We start from the raw sequence: 16,600 nt of genomic DNA, 5'->3' as shown, positions 1-16,600 counted from the left end.
TTACATTTATAATAAATTATGCTTTTATTGGTAAAGAGAATCCTATTTTTCATGCAAAATCCTTTGTCACATTACTGTAATAAATGAAACGTAGCATTCCCGTGGCTGTAATCTAAGTAAATCCCCCCTAACTCCCCCCTCTCCTCCACAAAATCCACAACTTTTTTGGTCGTGGATTTTGCTGCCCTGTGTGCTTCTGTGTGAGGCAGAGCTATGAGCTGCAGCTCTGCCTCACACGCGTCTGTCAGCGGCAGATCTCCGCCTCTCCCCCGACCCTCTCAGTGAAGGAAGACTGAGAGGGGCGGGGGAGAGGCGGTGATCCGGGCTGACAGACGCACTGAGAGGCAGAGCTATGAGCTGCAGCCCTGCCTCACACACATCTATCAGTGGCGGATCTCCACCTCTCCCCCGCCCCTCTCAGTGAAGGAAGGCTGAGAGGGGGGGGGGAGAGGCGGTGATCCAGGCTGACAGACGCGCTGCGAGGCAGAGCTATGAGCTGCAGCCCTGCCTCACACACATCTATCAGTGGCGGATCTCCGCCTCTCCCCCGCCCCTCTCAGTGAAGGAAGGCTGTGAGGGGGGGGGGGGAGAGGCGGTGATCCGGGCTGACTGACACGCTGAGAGGCAGAGCTATGAGCTGCAGCCCTGCCTCACACACATCTATCAGTGGCGGATCTCCGCCTCTCCCCCGCCCCTCTCAGTGAAGGAAGGCTGAGAGGGGGGGGGGGGGAGAGGCGGTGATCCAGGCTGACAGACGCGCTGAGAGGCAGAGCTATGAGCTGCAGCCCTGCCTCACACACATCTATCAGTGGCGGATCTCCGCCTCTCCCCCGCCCCTCTCAGTGAAGGAAGGCTGTGAGGGGGGGGGGGGAGAGGCGGTGATCCGGGCTGACTGACACGCTGAGAGGCAGAGCTATGAGCTGCAGCCCTGCCTCACACGCGTCTGTCAGCGGCAGATCTCCGCCTCTCCCCCGCCCCTCTCAGTGAAGGAAGACTGAGAGGGGCGGGGGAGAGGCGGTGATCCGGGCTGACAGACGCACTGAGAGGCAGAGCTATGAGCTGCAGCCCTGCCTCACACACATCTATCAGTGGCGGATCTCCACCTCTCCCCCGCCCCTCTCAGTGAAGGAAGGCTGAGAGGGGCGGGGGGGGAGAGGCGGTGATCCAGGCTGACAGACGCGCTGAGAGGCAGAGCTATGAGCTGCAGCCCTGCCTCACACACATCTATCAGTGGCGGATCTCCGCCTCTCCCCCGCCCCTCTCAGTGAAGGAAGGCTGTGAGGGGGGGGGGGGAGAGGCGGTGATCCGGGCTGACTGACACGCTGAGAGGCAGAGCTATGAGCTGCAGCCCTGCCTCACACGCGTCTGTCAGCGGCAGATCTCCGCCTCTCCCCCGCCCCTCTCAGTGAAGGAAGACTGAGAGGGGCGGGGGAGAGGCGGTGATCCGGGCTGACAGACGCACTGAGAGGCAGAGCTATGAGCTGCAGCCCTGCCTCACACACATCTATCAGTGGCGGATCTCCACCTCTCCCCCGCCCCTCTCAGTGAAGGAAGGCTGAGAGGGGGGGGGGGGGGGGGAGAGGCGGTGATCCAGGCTGACAGACGCGCTGAGAGGCAGAGCTATGAGCTGCAGCCCTGCCTCACACACATCTATCAGTGGCGGATCTCCGCCTCTCCCCCGCCCCTCTCAGTGAAGGAAGGCTGAGAGGGGGGGGGGGGGGAGAGGCGGTGATCCAGGCTGACTGACACGCTGAGAGGCAGAGCTATGAGCTGCAGCCCTGCCTCACACTCATCTATCAGCAGCGGATCTCCCCCTCTCCCCTGCCCCTCTCAATGAAGGAAGACTGAAAGGGGCGGGGAGAGGCGGTGATCCGGGCTGACAGACGCGCTGAGAGGCAGAGCTATGAGCTGCAGCCCTGCTTCACACACATCTGTCAGCGGCGGATCTCCACCTCTCCCCCACCCCTCTCAGTGAAGGAAGACCGAGAGGGGTGGGGGAGAGGTGGAGATCCGGGCTGACAGACGCGCTGAGAGGCAGAGCTGCGGCTCATAGCTCTGCCTCTCACAGAAGCGCTGCCCGGATTGCCCCCCGGGGAGTTAGGGGGGATTTAGTTACATTTCAGCTGTGGGGATGCTGCGTTTTAGTTATTTCTATAATGTTACATAGGTATTTCTGTTAAAAAGAGGATTTTAAAGAGACTCCATAGTGAACATCCTGTAAATAAAATCTATTATACATAATCTATTATACATTTTAATGTATGTATCAAATAAATATAAATCTAATATATATAAATACATTTTCTACTAAGCATCATAGTGTTTAAAAAAAAATGAAATAACATGAAAAATTATTTTATTACTGTTGGACCTTGATCTCACAACCCTCGGTAACGCAAGCTGATAACTTACTAATGCTCTACATACTGGATCATAGAATTTGTAGGTCTGATAAGATTTGTACATTTGTCCTGTATGCTTAGTTGTATTGAGTTTCATGAACAAGTATGAAGCGATGCCATCTAATGGTCATAAGTTGAATTGTTCTTTTCAGAAATGTAATTGTACAATTATTATTTTCATTAATGTAATTTCAATTTAATAAAAAAAAATGTAGTTTTTTTTACTTTATAATAAATGTATGTAATGTAATCAAATATTTCAGTTTATTTATTTATTATTATTATTTTTACTGAAAATGTAGAATAAATGTAATCCATCTCCTGAATACACAACTGATGGTATTGAACCCTTATACCGTTGGATCCTGTCAATAATCTTAAATAATTGTCTGTATGCATGTAGGTCCTTGCATAGACAAGCTTCACTCCCTTACACCTATTAACCATTCAAACAGATTCGATGCAACATCTACAAATTACGTTATCTCTCGGTTGGTAGGCCTCAGTGGTCGAAACAAGCCCTACCACATTGCCATCTAGGACTCTCCATCTATTACCTCAATCATATTATACCAAGGTAGATATCCAGTCCTGCATCATTTGTCCACACCTATCTTCCATACACCCATGTATGCCACATCAGTTAATTCTCTGTTTATATCCCATTTCGATGAAGGCCTCACAGGCTCAAATGTAACTACCATATACCTGTTTCATATACCCATCTATGTTACACCATTGAACACCCCAATTATATCTTATAGGCGGATAGGTCTCAGTGCCCTATTTCTGCCCTATAAAATACCTCATTTATACCCCACTATTTTTTTATGAGCATAAACATATGTTCAGTTTTTCCTTATCCCCCATCACTCTGTATAGTTTCCTCTTCTACTTGTTGGTGGTAAATTATTTGAGGTAGTGCAAGAGTTTGTTTACCTGGACCGTCATCACAGGTGTGTGTTTGCAGAAGTGTATCATGAAGTCACTCCTTATCCTCTAATACCCCTTGGTCATATTCATTTCATAAAACCGTGAGGAGTAGTCTGGAAACCAAATGCCTCAAAATGACTGTTCCGGGGTATAAGCATCTGCAAATTTTGATGACAGGTGGTCTATGAGGGGCCGAATTTTGTGGAACCGGTCATAAGCAGGGTGGCCTCTTAGATGACAGGTTGTATTGGGCCTGAAGTGCAGGATGTTCTCAAATCATGACCTGGACATGGCAGCAGAGAACATTGGCATGTGATGTATTGGGTGCGTAGACCAATAAGACCGCAATACATTCTTTTTGAATAGACCCATGTTAAGGAGAAGGCCCCTAAATATGTAACTGTAACGATCGGTGTCAGCAACCAGAGAGAGAATCTGATCCTTGGCGATCCGCAGTATCCCCAAGAATACAGATATACCCGATTATTGAGGATCTGCGGAATCGTCAATAATCAGATATGTCTAACCTCTAGACACCAGAGAGAGTGTAAGTGTTTGGTGCAACAGTAACAACTCTGAGTAAAGACCACCAGAGGAGCTGGCGGCCTAAGGACCTTTTTCCACTAGCCTGCGATTTGCGATTTGCTTCTGATCACAAATCGCAAGGTACATTAAACGAATGGAAACTGCAGCAGCAATTTCCATTAGTGTGATCCGATTGCGATGTGATTTTGGTCAAAGCGCAATCGTCGTCCTGCCGCGTTTTGTATGCGATTGAGCTGGACTATAATGAGTATAGTAGCTCAATCGCAATCGCATGGTGGAAATTGAAACGCGATTGCGATCGCGATCTGAATCGCGATCGCATTCCATAGTGGAAAAGAGCCCTAACACTCCTGAGGAATTCACCCTTGACTGTGGGTAATATTCCTATAGCCTGTGGACCCCTGAGCGAGGGACCAAGGCTGGGATGCAGGAAGCCCTGCTGCTAATATGTAAGGTTTTGCCCTGAACTGGGCTAACGTAACACAGTAATAACCCAATCCTAGTCTGGGGTGTGAGGTCCGTAGTCACAACACCCTGGAACTAGTCTGGAGCATAACATAAATGATAATACAATTCCCTAGTCTTGGGTGTGAGTTCCGTGATTCATCAACACCCTGGAACTAGTCTGGAGTATAACATAAATGGTAACACAATTCCCTAGTCTTGGGTGTGAGGGCCTTGATCTCCACACCCTGGAACTATGCTAGAGAATACACAGATGATATGCAGTATTCCTAGTCTGGGGTGTGAGGGCCTTGATCTCCACACCCTGGAACTATGCTAGAGAATACACAGAAGATACACAGTATTCCTAGTCTGGGGTGTGAGGGCCTTGATCTCAACACCCTGGAACTGGTCTAATAAGTAATACAATTCAATTAGTACTTTAAGCTATCAACAGAATCTGGCTAAGTGTGAATTCCCAGGTCCACCTAGTTCAAACACACTGTAAGGATCTGACTATGGTCTGAGTGCCTTCACGCAAGTGTTAGCAATGGCAGACAACCAGCAACTGACAAGCAGCAGAATATATAGTTGCTGGACTCTGCCGCCCCGCCCGAGCCATTCAGCCAATCATGAGTCCTGCAGGAATCAGCTGATCTTCCTGATCAGCTGACACTTCCCCTGCTGGTATAAAGGTCCTGAGTTCTGGCCGGCGCGCGCGTAGCTCTCCATCTGCCTATGTGCACTAACAGACCCAGCCACACCAAGCGCACGCTGCTGCATGCAAACTGTGAATGCATTTGTTTGAACATTTGCATGTGAGTGTGCGAAGGGTTAATTGATTTTTTCTGTTTCTAGCCACACCCCCTTCAGCACCTCCCTTTCCCTAATAATTTATTTAATGTCCTAACTAGAGGCGATGTGCCTGGATATATGTATGTTTATTCTTATCATTGACCCCTGTGGCTAGGGTCCAATTCGGTGCACTCCCCCTTCCCCTGTATGTTTGTCAGCATGCAGACAGCTTATGCTGGTGTATGCGCATGGTGCACATGGACACATAATGTTAGCTCCCTTGTGCGATTGGTAAGATGCACTGTCTTTCCCAGGAGAGGAAGTTAGGATGTGTGCTCCTAATCCATTGATAGGTTTGATGCAATGATTGTGTTTGCATGTCTGCACTATGCATGTTACAGGGCCAGAGTTAGGACACCTATGTTTACCTGGGTACTTCTGCGCAGTATAGGTGACTAAGCATAAGAATGCATTCTTCTGTGAACTAAAACCCTGGCTTTTAATTTAGCTGTAGGGATAACAGTTGTGCCTGGATGAGTAAATCTGTGAATGCATTTGTTTGAACATTTGCATGTGAGTGTGCGAAGGGTTAATTGATTTTTTCTGTTTCTAGCCACACCCCCTTCAGCACCTCCCTTTCCCTAATAATTTATTTAATGTCCTAACTAGAGGCGATGTGCCTGGATATATGTATGTTTACACAGTATTCCGAGTCTGGGGTGTGAGGGCCTTGATCTCAACACCCTGGAACTGGTCTAATAAGTAATACAATTCAATTAGTACTTTAAGCTATCAACATAATCTGGCTAAGTGTGAATTCCCAGGTCCACCTAGTTCAAACACACTGTAAGGATCTGACTATGGTCTGAGTGCCTTCACGCAAGTGTTAGCAATGGCAGACAACCAGCAACTGACAAGCAGCAGAATATATAGTTGCTGGACTCTGCCGCCCCGCCCGAGCCATTCAGCCAATCATGAGTCCTGCAGGAATCAGCTGATCTTCCTGATCAGCTGACACTTCCCCTGCTGGTATAAAGGTCCTGAGTTCTGGCCGGCGCGCGCGTAGCTCTCCATCTGCCTATGTGCACTAACAGACCCAGCCACACCAAGCGCACGCTGCTGCATGCAAACTGCCGCGTTGGACGCGGAAACAGCCGCTTTGCTGTCAGAACATGCGGTGGCTTTTCCGCATTCCACCATACTACCGGACGCGTGTCCATGCGTGCAAACCGCCGCTTTGGACGCGGAGTCAGCCGCCTCGCTCTTGGCATTTGCGGCGGCTTTTCCGCATTTTCTCACAGTAACGTTCGGAAACTTGGAGTGGTTTCCACCGACAAGGCTGGGCATGGTAGCTTCTTGGATCGGCAGTTGCGTATTGTGTGGCATAACAGTCGGTCTCAGCCACAATTAAGTCATAGAGACCAGCAGTGATCAGGGAAAAAAATTCTGTCACTGCGGTGGGGCGGGTGAGTGTTTGGCCGGGTGACCAGAAGCCCGCAAGGGGAAGGTTAGGGGCTGATTGATGGGTGGCAGTGACAGGGGGTGATTGATGGGTGATTGACAGGTGATTGACAGGTGATCAGGGGGGATAGATGCATACAGTACACAGGGGGGGAGGGGTCTGATGGGGGGTCTGGGGAGAATCTGAGGGGTGGGGGGGTGTGATCAGGAGTCCCCAGGGGGAAGTTTAGGGAATAAAGAAAAAAATATCGTTGACAGATAGTGACAGGGAGTGATTGATGGGTTATTAGGGGGGTGATTGGGTGCAAATAGTGGTCTGGGGGGTTGGCAGGGGGGGGGTCTGAGGGGTGCTGTGGGCGATCAGGGGGCAGATCAGTGTGTTTGGGTGCAGACTAGGGTGGCTGCAGCCTGCCCTGGTGGTCCCTCGGACACTGGGACCACCAGGGCAGAGGCAGCCAGTATAATACACTTTGTATACATTACAAATTGTATTATACTGTTACTATGCAGCAGATCAGGGGTTAACAATCCGCTGGCGCTGCTAATTGGCCGGCGGGTTGACGTTGCGGGTGGGCGGAGCCTAATTCCGACGGATGCGCGCGATCACCGGCAAATCAGTCCCCCAGGAGCCGCCGCCGATCGGCGTTACGCGGTCCTGGGGGTGCCCCCCTTTGGTAGTGGGCAGTCGGCAAGTGGTTTTAATTGAATTATTTATTGGAATGAGTAACGGAGACTGTTCTCTTTTTCAACAACAGGTGGAGCCTCTTCATGGTTTAAAGAAACACATAATAGAACAAAGTCAAAAGGAAAAATGTATTGGGAACTCATGCACTTATGGAGTAGTGGGAAGTGAGCAGGGCTAGAATGCAAAGAGTCCTGAGATTGAACCCATGCCATTTTTTTTTATTTTTTCTAAAATGTACTTATAAATTGTTAATATAAATACAATTTGGATTGATAGGTCTTATTTTGGAAATAATGGGCAAAAAACAAGGTATGAACATAATATTGAAATTAAATGACATATCCATCAGGAGTGGAGCAATGTTTACGGATAATACAAGTCATAAAAATGACATTAACATTTCATACTTCATAAATGATATATAAAGGATATCAGATATATTTGAATAATGATAATGAAAAAAAATATATATATAAATATTATAAAAACATGATATATGAAGTAATATAGTAGTTCTTAGCGTTAATTAACGATACGCGCTGCATGCCACTGAAAAATCATTCATAAAATGTAATTACATTGAATACCATTCATGTTTATTAACGATAAACAACGTTACAAAGAGTGGAAAAATTGAAAAAAAAAAAGTATTAACGAAAATTTACAATAAATAATAAAAAAAAACATTTAACGATAAACATTAACTTTAAATAGCGATAGGCGGTTATAAAACCGATAATATGCTAACGTTAAATAGCGATAAGCGCGTAACAGAGTAGCGACATCGCCGTGCGCCATTATTCTCAGTCGCCATTTTCAGATGGACGCGTACAGACACCCGCTGGACGCAGATTTCAACTACATTCGCCTGGAAAAGGTTAATCTTACAAAATGGTAATAACCACAATTCCATTGCTAACATGGAGGATCTCAAAATGGACTGCAGTGATTTCACATTAGACCAATTCACCAGCAGTGAGGTCCCATCACAGGCAGATTCTACCAAACATTCCATCAGAGTAACACCTTGTTCTTCTGTACAGAGTCTAGCAGAGTATACACTACCTGGGGGTGTCAGCCTGCTATAATGACTTGTGGGAAATAGAGACTCCAGTATAGAAGTTAGCTCTCCTGGGTTTAGTAAAGCTGGGGGAACACAAGAGCTAATCGCTGGTTTCTGTAGCTTCAGTTCCAGAGCACTGCACTTCCAATGTCTCACTATGGACCGCAGAGGATTCAGCACTTCTTTGTGTTTTGTTTTTGCAGCTGCTTCCCGCCAAAAAAACGAAACCTGCTGGCATGTATCTAGTTTCCGCATGCCGGGAGCGTCAAGACGCAACTTCACAATGAAAACTTGTGTGAGAAAACTGCTAAGAAAAGGCAATCGCAGTGCAATGCAAAAATTAAGAACCGACCACAGGAACGTAACTAGACTTAATAGGGCCCGCCTGCAAAAATGATAGCATGTGCACCCCCTGGTCCCTGAACCCCATGCGGGTCACGTGATCGGGGGCCGGCGAATGGCAGCACAGAGTGTTCTGCTGTGAAGTAGCATCTGGATGCGGGAAAAAATGACACCCGCTCCTGCTACTCTGCATGGTGGGAGGAGGGGGCGGGGACGGTTGTGAGAAAAAGGGGAGGATGTTTTGCTAATTGGTTACGCTTGTGGTTGGGGAGAGGAAAGGGGGGCCCCCAAATCCTTGGGCCCCCTGTGATGACGGGGGTTGCAGGGGTGATTGCTTAAGCACTCTGAACTGTGTACCCAGCCTCAACCTTCTCATGGAAGAAGGGAGGCGATGAACTCAGCAGCCAATCACTCATGCAGGAAGATGGGGAACTGGGAATATTCTGTGCACCAAATGGAGAAATCTGTAGTCTGAGCTCCGCCGCCATCTTATGGAAGAAAAATATGAAATGTGATATTCTGGACAGTTTAGTAAAATCTGAGCTGGCTGTATAAGGGAAATCAGAAAGTGCCCTGTGCTGCCCTGACAGATGTCACATTACCTTTATAGCAGACCCACCTGATGTCTCCCCAGCTGGGAGGAGGGTGCAGGAGAGGCCGATGGCCAGGAGGAGGCAGAAGAGAGCTCTGTCCATGCTGGAGAGGGAACTGCAGTCTGCTGGGTGGCTGCTTGTCATTGTCATTTATCATCAAGAGAAAAGCCCGCCCACTCCACAGCCTGCACCAATTACAGCTCACCTACTGATCCCACATGGGGAACGCCCATCCGTTTCTTAAAGGGCCCCTCCTCTTTATTAAGAAAAAAACTAACAGGTACCATTACTGCATGATCCAGCCTGTAACTGAATTACATTATACGTCAACTTAAAGCGGACCTGAACAATCTCTCTGCCCTAAAAGATAAGCAACAGCATAATAACATTTAAAGGAAAAAAATCATGCAATAAATCTGCAGTGTGTCTACTTCCTGCTTTCATGGAAGCAGATATGGGGTTAACATCCTGTGTTTACTAGTTAGCTGCTCTGCTGTGGCAGAGGAGATTCCTGAGCTGACACAGCTGAGAGATCAAATTACAACTTGTGATTAGTTACAGATAAGGGGGAATTAGACAGGCTAAACTATCTAAGCATACAGTTTTCCTTCTGTCTTGTGCAAGAGTTCAGGTCCACATTAAAGTGAAGTAAAGTAAAGTGAACTGCTGTAGGTAATAGCAATATGGGAGCAGTATTTTGTATTCTTAGAAAGTTTTGTTTGCACAAGTCTGTCATCTGATCATTGCACTCCCCTGGGCTGTATACATTGTTATGATTGGCTGCAGGCAGATCGGATGGGAGGTGATTGGTGGACGATCAGGGGGGAGGGGCTCTGGGATCTGGGCGGATCATTGCACTCCTCTGGGCTGTATACATTGTTATGATTGGCTGCTGGCAGATCGGACGGGAGGTGATTGGTGGACGATCAGGGGGGAGGGGCTCTGGGATCTGGGCGGATCATGTGACTATTACTCTCTTACCTGTGGAATGACAAACACCCCAGCAGACTGACTATCATTCCTCAGCATGGATGGAGCTCTCCTCTGCCTCCTGCTGGCCATCAGCCTGACTTGCACCTCCCTCCCAGCTGGTGGGACCGCAGGTGAGTCAACTTAAAGGAGAACTGTAGTGAGAGGGATATGGAGGCTGCCATATTTATTTCCTTTTAAGCAATACCAGTTGCCTGGCAGCCCTGCTGGTCTATTTGGCTGCAGTAGTGTCTGAATCACACCAGAAACAATCATGCAGCTAGTCCTGTCACATCTGAGAATAATGTCAGAAACACGTGGGGCTTGATTCACAAAGCGGTGCTAACCTACTTAGCACGTCTAAAGTCTTTAGACGTGCTAACCAGGGTGCTAAGTAGGTTAATCAATTGAGAAATCCGGTGCTAACCTACTTAGCACCCTGGTTAGCACGTCTAAAGACTTTAGACGTGCTAAGTAGGTTAGCACCGCTTTGTGAATCAAGCCCCTGATCTGCTGCATGCTTGTTCAGGGTCTATAGCTAAAAGTATTAAAGGCAGAGGATCAGCAGAATAGCCAGGTAACTGGTATTGCTTAAATGGAAATAAATATGACAGCTTCCATACACCTCTCTCTATGGCTCTCCTTTAAAGGACATCTGAAGTGAGACCCATATGGAGGCTGCCATATTTATTTCCTTTTAAACAATGCGGATTGCCTGACTCTCCTGCTGATCCTCTGCCTCTAATGCTTTTAGCCACAGCCCCTGAACAAGCATGCAGCAGATCAGGTGCTCTGACTGATGTCTGACTAGATTAGCTGCATGCTTGTTTCAGCCTGTATGATTCAGCAGGGGGAAGGCAACTGGTATTGTTTAAAAGCAAATAAATATGGCAGCTTCCTTATACTTTTTGCTTGAGGTTCCCATTACAGAGAAGCTCTGCTCCTTTAGTGTCTGGTACACACATTCAACTTTGAATTTTACCCCTTCCATATAGTATGAGAGCTTATCTACACCATCTGTTCATAGCACAGGTAGTGGTGCTAGTCTACTTTAGGGGACCCAGCAGGAAACCTCATAGGGAACAGTTCTCCAATCACAGCAGCCTCTGCAGCACAATGCGTTGTGATTGGCCGAATAGTGTGGACGTGGTCTACTATAACCTATCTGAAACCTAGCAGCTGGAGAGGGTGCCGTCCACCCAATCACATTAGCAGAATTTCCCTATGAGGTTTCCTGCTGGGCCCCCTAAAGCAGACTAGCGCCCAGGTAGTCCCTGACTTACAAACACCCACCTTCTGGACAACCTGCCTATATGAAAGGCCTGAAAATGTTGTTTCTGTGGGGAAAAGGCAAACTTTTTTTTTTTCAAAAGACCTTGGGAGTTTTTGAAAAAAAATTATTTCAAAAAGTATGAAGAAAAAAAATGATCTTTTGCTGTGGAACACTGAGGGCACAGGGGACAGAGGTGACACAGAGGGGGGCACTGAGGGCACAGGGGACAGAGGTGACACAGAGGGGGACACTGAGGGCACAGGGGACAGAGGTGACACAGAGAAGGACACTGAGGGCACAGGGGACAGAGGTGACACAGTGGGTGTCCATCAGAGGAGCCCTCCCCACGTGTGGTCACCATTGTCCAGAGTGATAGATGGGGGATGTTGCTGATCACGGTGGAGAGACGTCCATCAGAGGAGTCCTCCACACGTGTGGTCATCATTGTTCAGAGTGATAGATGCGAGATGTTGCTGATCACGGTGGAGAGTCGTCCATCAGAGGAGTCCTCCACACGTGTGGTCATCATTGTCCAGAGTGATAGATGCGAGATGTTTCTGATCACGGTGGAGAGTCGTCCATCAGAGGAGTCCTCCACATGTGTGGTCACACTTGTCTGGAGTGATAGATGCGAGATGTTGCTGATCACAGTGGAGAGTCGTCCATCAGAGGAGTCCTCCACATGTGTGGTCACACTTGTCTGGAGTGATAGATGCGAGATGTTGCTGATCACGGTGGAGAGTCGTCCATCAGAGGAGTCCTCCCCACGTGTGATCACCCTTGTCTGGAGTGATAGATGGGGGATGTTGTTGATCCCGGTGGAGATAAGTCCATCAGAGGAGCCCTCCACACGTGTGGTCACCCTTGTCTGGAGTGATAGATGGGGGATGTTGTTGATCCCGGTGGAGATAAGTCCATCAGAGGAGCCCTCCACACGTGTGGTCACCCTTGTCCGGAGTGATAGAGGGAGGATGTTGTTGATCACGGTGGAGATAAGTCCATCAGAGGAGCCCTCCACACGTGTGGTCACCCTTGTCCGGAGTGATAGAGGGAGGATGTTGTTGATCCCGGTAGAGAGAACTGGCAGAGTGAGCTGGAGGGAATCCATGATTGTGTTCCTGTCCTGTGACCTCCTGTGTGGGCTCCTCTCCATCTACAGCAAGGTCTCAGTGACATGGGACAAATGCCACCACCAGAAGAAACATCACCCGACACGTACCGGCACGTACTCATGTTAAGTTAACCCCTTCACAAACTGCACACTCCTCTGCACAATATCATTTTTCACAGACACCAGTAAAAGTGCTGCTAGTTCTTCAGGAAGATTTTATTTGCAAAAGACGACATTAATTTGCTTAAAGCGGGATTGTCACCATAAAAAATCAAATTTCAACAGCAACTGGTCTGAGTGTATTAAGTGATACAGATGCTAATCCCGCATTCAAAACTTTCAAAACTTTTTCTGCTGTTATGATTTGGAGTTATTACATACCTTAGGAGCACTGGCCCTTTAGTAGTCAGTGCCAAACAGTTGCATGCTGGGAGTTCTTTTTATCTATAATATATTCCTCTTCTTCCATTTATTTCCCTGCCTTGCCTTATCTGAAACACTATCCCCTGCTCACTTGTGTTTACAAGTAAGGCTGAGGCGACTCAGTGATTGGAGGAGACAAGAAAAAAAGTAAAGGGCAGAAATGACATCACGAGTTAGCCTTAACTGTGGGCAAAAGACATGGCCTCCACCAGGAACAGAATTCTCGTCATTTACTATATATAATTCACTGAAATGAAAACGTGGACAGTACAATACATGTGTTATGTAAGTAGATCAAGTATTTATCTACTTATATAGGTGTTTTTCCCCTGGCATAGTATGGCTGATCCTACTGCTTTAAAGCAATGCTGAAGAGATGCTGAAAAAGGTTAGATACTTACCTATGGGGAGACAAGACAAGACAAATAACATTTATATCACGCTTTTCTCCTGGCGGACTCAAAGCACCAGAGCTGCAGCCACTAGGGCACACTCTATAGGCAGTAGCAGTGTTAGGAAGACTTGCCTAAGGTCTCCTACTGAATAGGTGATAGCTTACTGAGCAGGCAGAGCTGAGATGGGAGGCAGGCTCTGGGGAATCAGTGAATAATGGCGCACAGCGCCTATGCATAAGAATGGCGCCGCATTAAAAAGATACGCTTATCGCTATTTATCGTTAGTACTACATAATAATTGCGCACAGGGAAAAAAGAAGAAAAACGCTACACAGTAACGTTATTTATCAATAGCGCCATTCATATGCCAAACTGCAGACGTTATTTAACTGCAAAACGGTGAATGGATTTAATGTAACACTGTCAAGGTTAGGGTTAGGCACCACCAGGGGGGGTCTTAGGGTTAGGCACCACCGGGGGGGTCTTAGGGTTAGGCACCACCAGGGGGGTATTAGGGTTAGGCACCACCAGGGGGGTGGTTAGGGTTAGGCACCACCAGGGGGGGTCTTAGGGTTAGGCACCACCAGGGGGGTCTTAGGGTTAGGCACCACCAGGGGGGTGGTTAGGGTTAGGCACCACCAGGGGGGGTCTTAGGGTTAGGCACCACCAGGGGGGTCTTAGGGTTAGGCACCACCAGGGGGGGTATTAGGGTTAGGCACCACCAGGGGGGTGGTTAGGGTTAGGCACCACCAGGGGGGATCTTAGGGTTAGGCACCACCAGGGGGGTGGTTAGGGTTAGGCACCACCAAGGGGGTCTTAGGGTTAGGGATAGGTACAGGGAGGGTTCTGTGTGAGAGTAGGGTTAGGTATACAGTACAATATACACCACCAGGGGGGGGGGTTAGGGTTAGGCACCACCAGGGGAGTGGTTAGAGTTAGGCACCACCAGCGGGGGGGGGGGGGGTTTGGGTTAGGGATAGGTACAGAGAAGGTTCTGTGTGTTAACGCTAAATAACGATAAGGCTTTAGCGCTAAATAACAATAAGGCTTTAACGTTAAATAGCGATAAGCGGCAAATGGATTAGCGGCAACACTGTGCGCCATTATTCACAGGTGCCATTTTCAGATGGAAGCGGCGCTGGACCCATCCTTCCCGGTCCTCTCTCTGTGCCCTCTGTCCATGGCTGTCCCATTAAAGTTATTCAATCAACTGAATACAGCTCCGGGAATCCTCTGATGTGCCCGTCTTTAGAAGTACTTGGTGACATGAGGGCTTCCAAGTCTCTCGAGGAGTGCCGAAGGTGCAGAATATCATCAGGGGACATTGGTGGAAGGAGGACACAAAGGGAAGACCAGGGAGGCCCTATGGGATCCTGAACTTTCACTCTGCTGCACATCCCTCATCTGAGCCACATAAAAAGAACATGGAGAATGTTCTTGAAAGGCCGGCAAAGGAATTATAGTGGTAATTTGATGGGCATCTTAGCGGGCAAATGCTCAATATTTCCCAAATAGGAAATTCATCAGGGAGTAGAACCGCCAGAGGCAGGAGAACCCCCTGCCCCCAGGCAGTCCGCCTGCACTGGTCCCCACTGCCAGGTCTGCCCATCTGGGACACTCTAGTCCCTTGGACAGCATAATTTCCCCAGATGCCCACCCGAAGTTCCAAGCCCTCCGGTGCAGTCCTGCTCCACTCCCTGCTGCAGATGTTTAGAGTTTTTTCTAAGTTTCCTTCTCAAGCTTGTATCAATGTCCATTTCTCATGTGTCTTATGTACAACTGCCATTGCCAAGTGAACCACAAATAAAACAATCCCTGCAATCTCAGATCCACAGGTTCTAATATCACAATAATAATAATAATAATTATAGTATACCCAGAGTCCACCTGAAAACTTTTGGTCCCAGAGCCTTCTGTCATGCTGCTCCTACATTATGGAACTCCTTACCTCAGCAGATCAGGACAGCTCCATCTCTGGGCGTATTTAAATCCAGACTGAAAACTAGAGATGGGATGAATTCACAATTTCTTTGAATTCGAATACGAATCTAAAAAGGTTCTTGAATAACTCAAACCTTTCGAATCTTGAATCTCACGAATCCTGCACATAAGAATTGTGAGATCCGTGGTATATTTGTCTGCAGCAGGGGCATACCTTGAAATCCCCGGGCCCCCCTGAAAAAAAAAATCCGGGCCCCACCCCTTAGGGCCCGCTCAGGGACTTTTGGGGGGCAGGAGCGGTCGCAGCATAAGAGGAGAGTGTGGCAGATCGGTGGGGAGGGGGGAAATCCTCCCCCCCTCCCCCCCCTCACCTCGGGCTCTCCTCTCAGCGCTCCCCCTCCTGTAATCATTGGTGGCAGCGGGCAGCAGCAGCGGCGGCGGCAACTGAATACATTACCTCCTTCTCGCTGGAAGTCTTCCGTTCTCTAAGAGCAACTTCCTGTTTACACAGGAAGTTGCATGAAGCTCTTAGAGAACGGAAGAGCTCCAGCAAGAAGGAGGTAATGTATTCAGCCTGCCGCCGCCTCTGCTGCTGCCCGCTGCCACCAATGATTACAGGAGGGGGAGCGCTGAGAGGAGAGCCCGAGGTGAGGGGGGGGGATTTCCCCCCTCCCCACTGATCTGCCACACTCTCCTCTTATGCTGCGACCCCTCCTGCCCCCCAAAAGTCTCTGAGCGGGCCCTAGGGGGGCCCCGGGCCCCCTGCGATGGCAGGGGTCGCATCCCCTATTGTTACGCCAGTGGTCTGCAGTATAGCTAGCTAGGTAAATGTGCCTTCAGTATAGCTAGTTAGGTATAGGTGCCTTCAGAATAGGTTACCCCCCCCCCCCCACCCTCTGCGTGCCTCCTCCGCTCACCCCCTGCATAGATAAGCATCGGCTCACCTATCCTGGGAATCCAAAGTGGAGCGCAGAGCTGCAGACCTCTCTCTCAGTCCTCTGTTCCCTTAGTGACCGGCTTTAGTGATGACGTGCAAAAGCCGGTCACTAGGGGGAACAGAGGAGTAAGAGAGAGGTCTGCGGCTCTGCACCCCGCGCTGCATAGGTGAGCAGATGCTTTAATCTATGTGGGGGGAGGGGAGGAGCGGAGGAGGTACAGGGGGAGCGGAGGAGGACGAGGGTGTGTGGAGGGCGTATGTTAAAAAAGGGCGCCGGGAAAAAAGGG

General features: G+C 48.7%; 1 protein-coding gene across 4 annotated transcripts in view; it reads right to left on the bottom strand.

The window, feature by feature from the left end:
• Positions 1-16,600, bottom strand: part of LOC137570304 (neurogenic locus notch homolog protein 2-like) — a 287,509-nt gene that overhangs the window by 201,877 nt on the left and 69,032 nt on the right. The window contains exon 1 of one of the 4 annotated variants that reach the window (XM_068278938.1): positions 9,291-9,375. The exons of the other annotated variants lie outside the window; for them this stretch is intronic. Within the exon in view, the coding sequence (XP_068135039.1) occupies positions 9,291-9,366 (76 nt within the window). The 5' untranslated portion in view covers positions 9,367-9,375. Of the gene's footprint in view, positions 1-9,290; positions 9,376-16,600 lie in introns of those variants that run through there. 4 annotated transcript variants of the gene reach the window in all.

Source organism: Hyperolius riggenbachi, chromosome 4, assembly GCF_040937935.1.
Source record: "Hyperolius riggenbachi isolate aHypRig1 chromosome 4, aHypRig1.pri, whole genome shotgun sequence".
Classification (NCBI taxonomy): Eukaryota; Metazoa; Chordata; class Amphibia; order Anura; family Hyperoliidae; genus Hyperolius; species Hyperolius riggenbachi.
The sequence above is the reverse complement of the archived record's forward strand: the minus strand, read 5'-3'. Positions and strand labels throughout refer to the sequence as shown.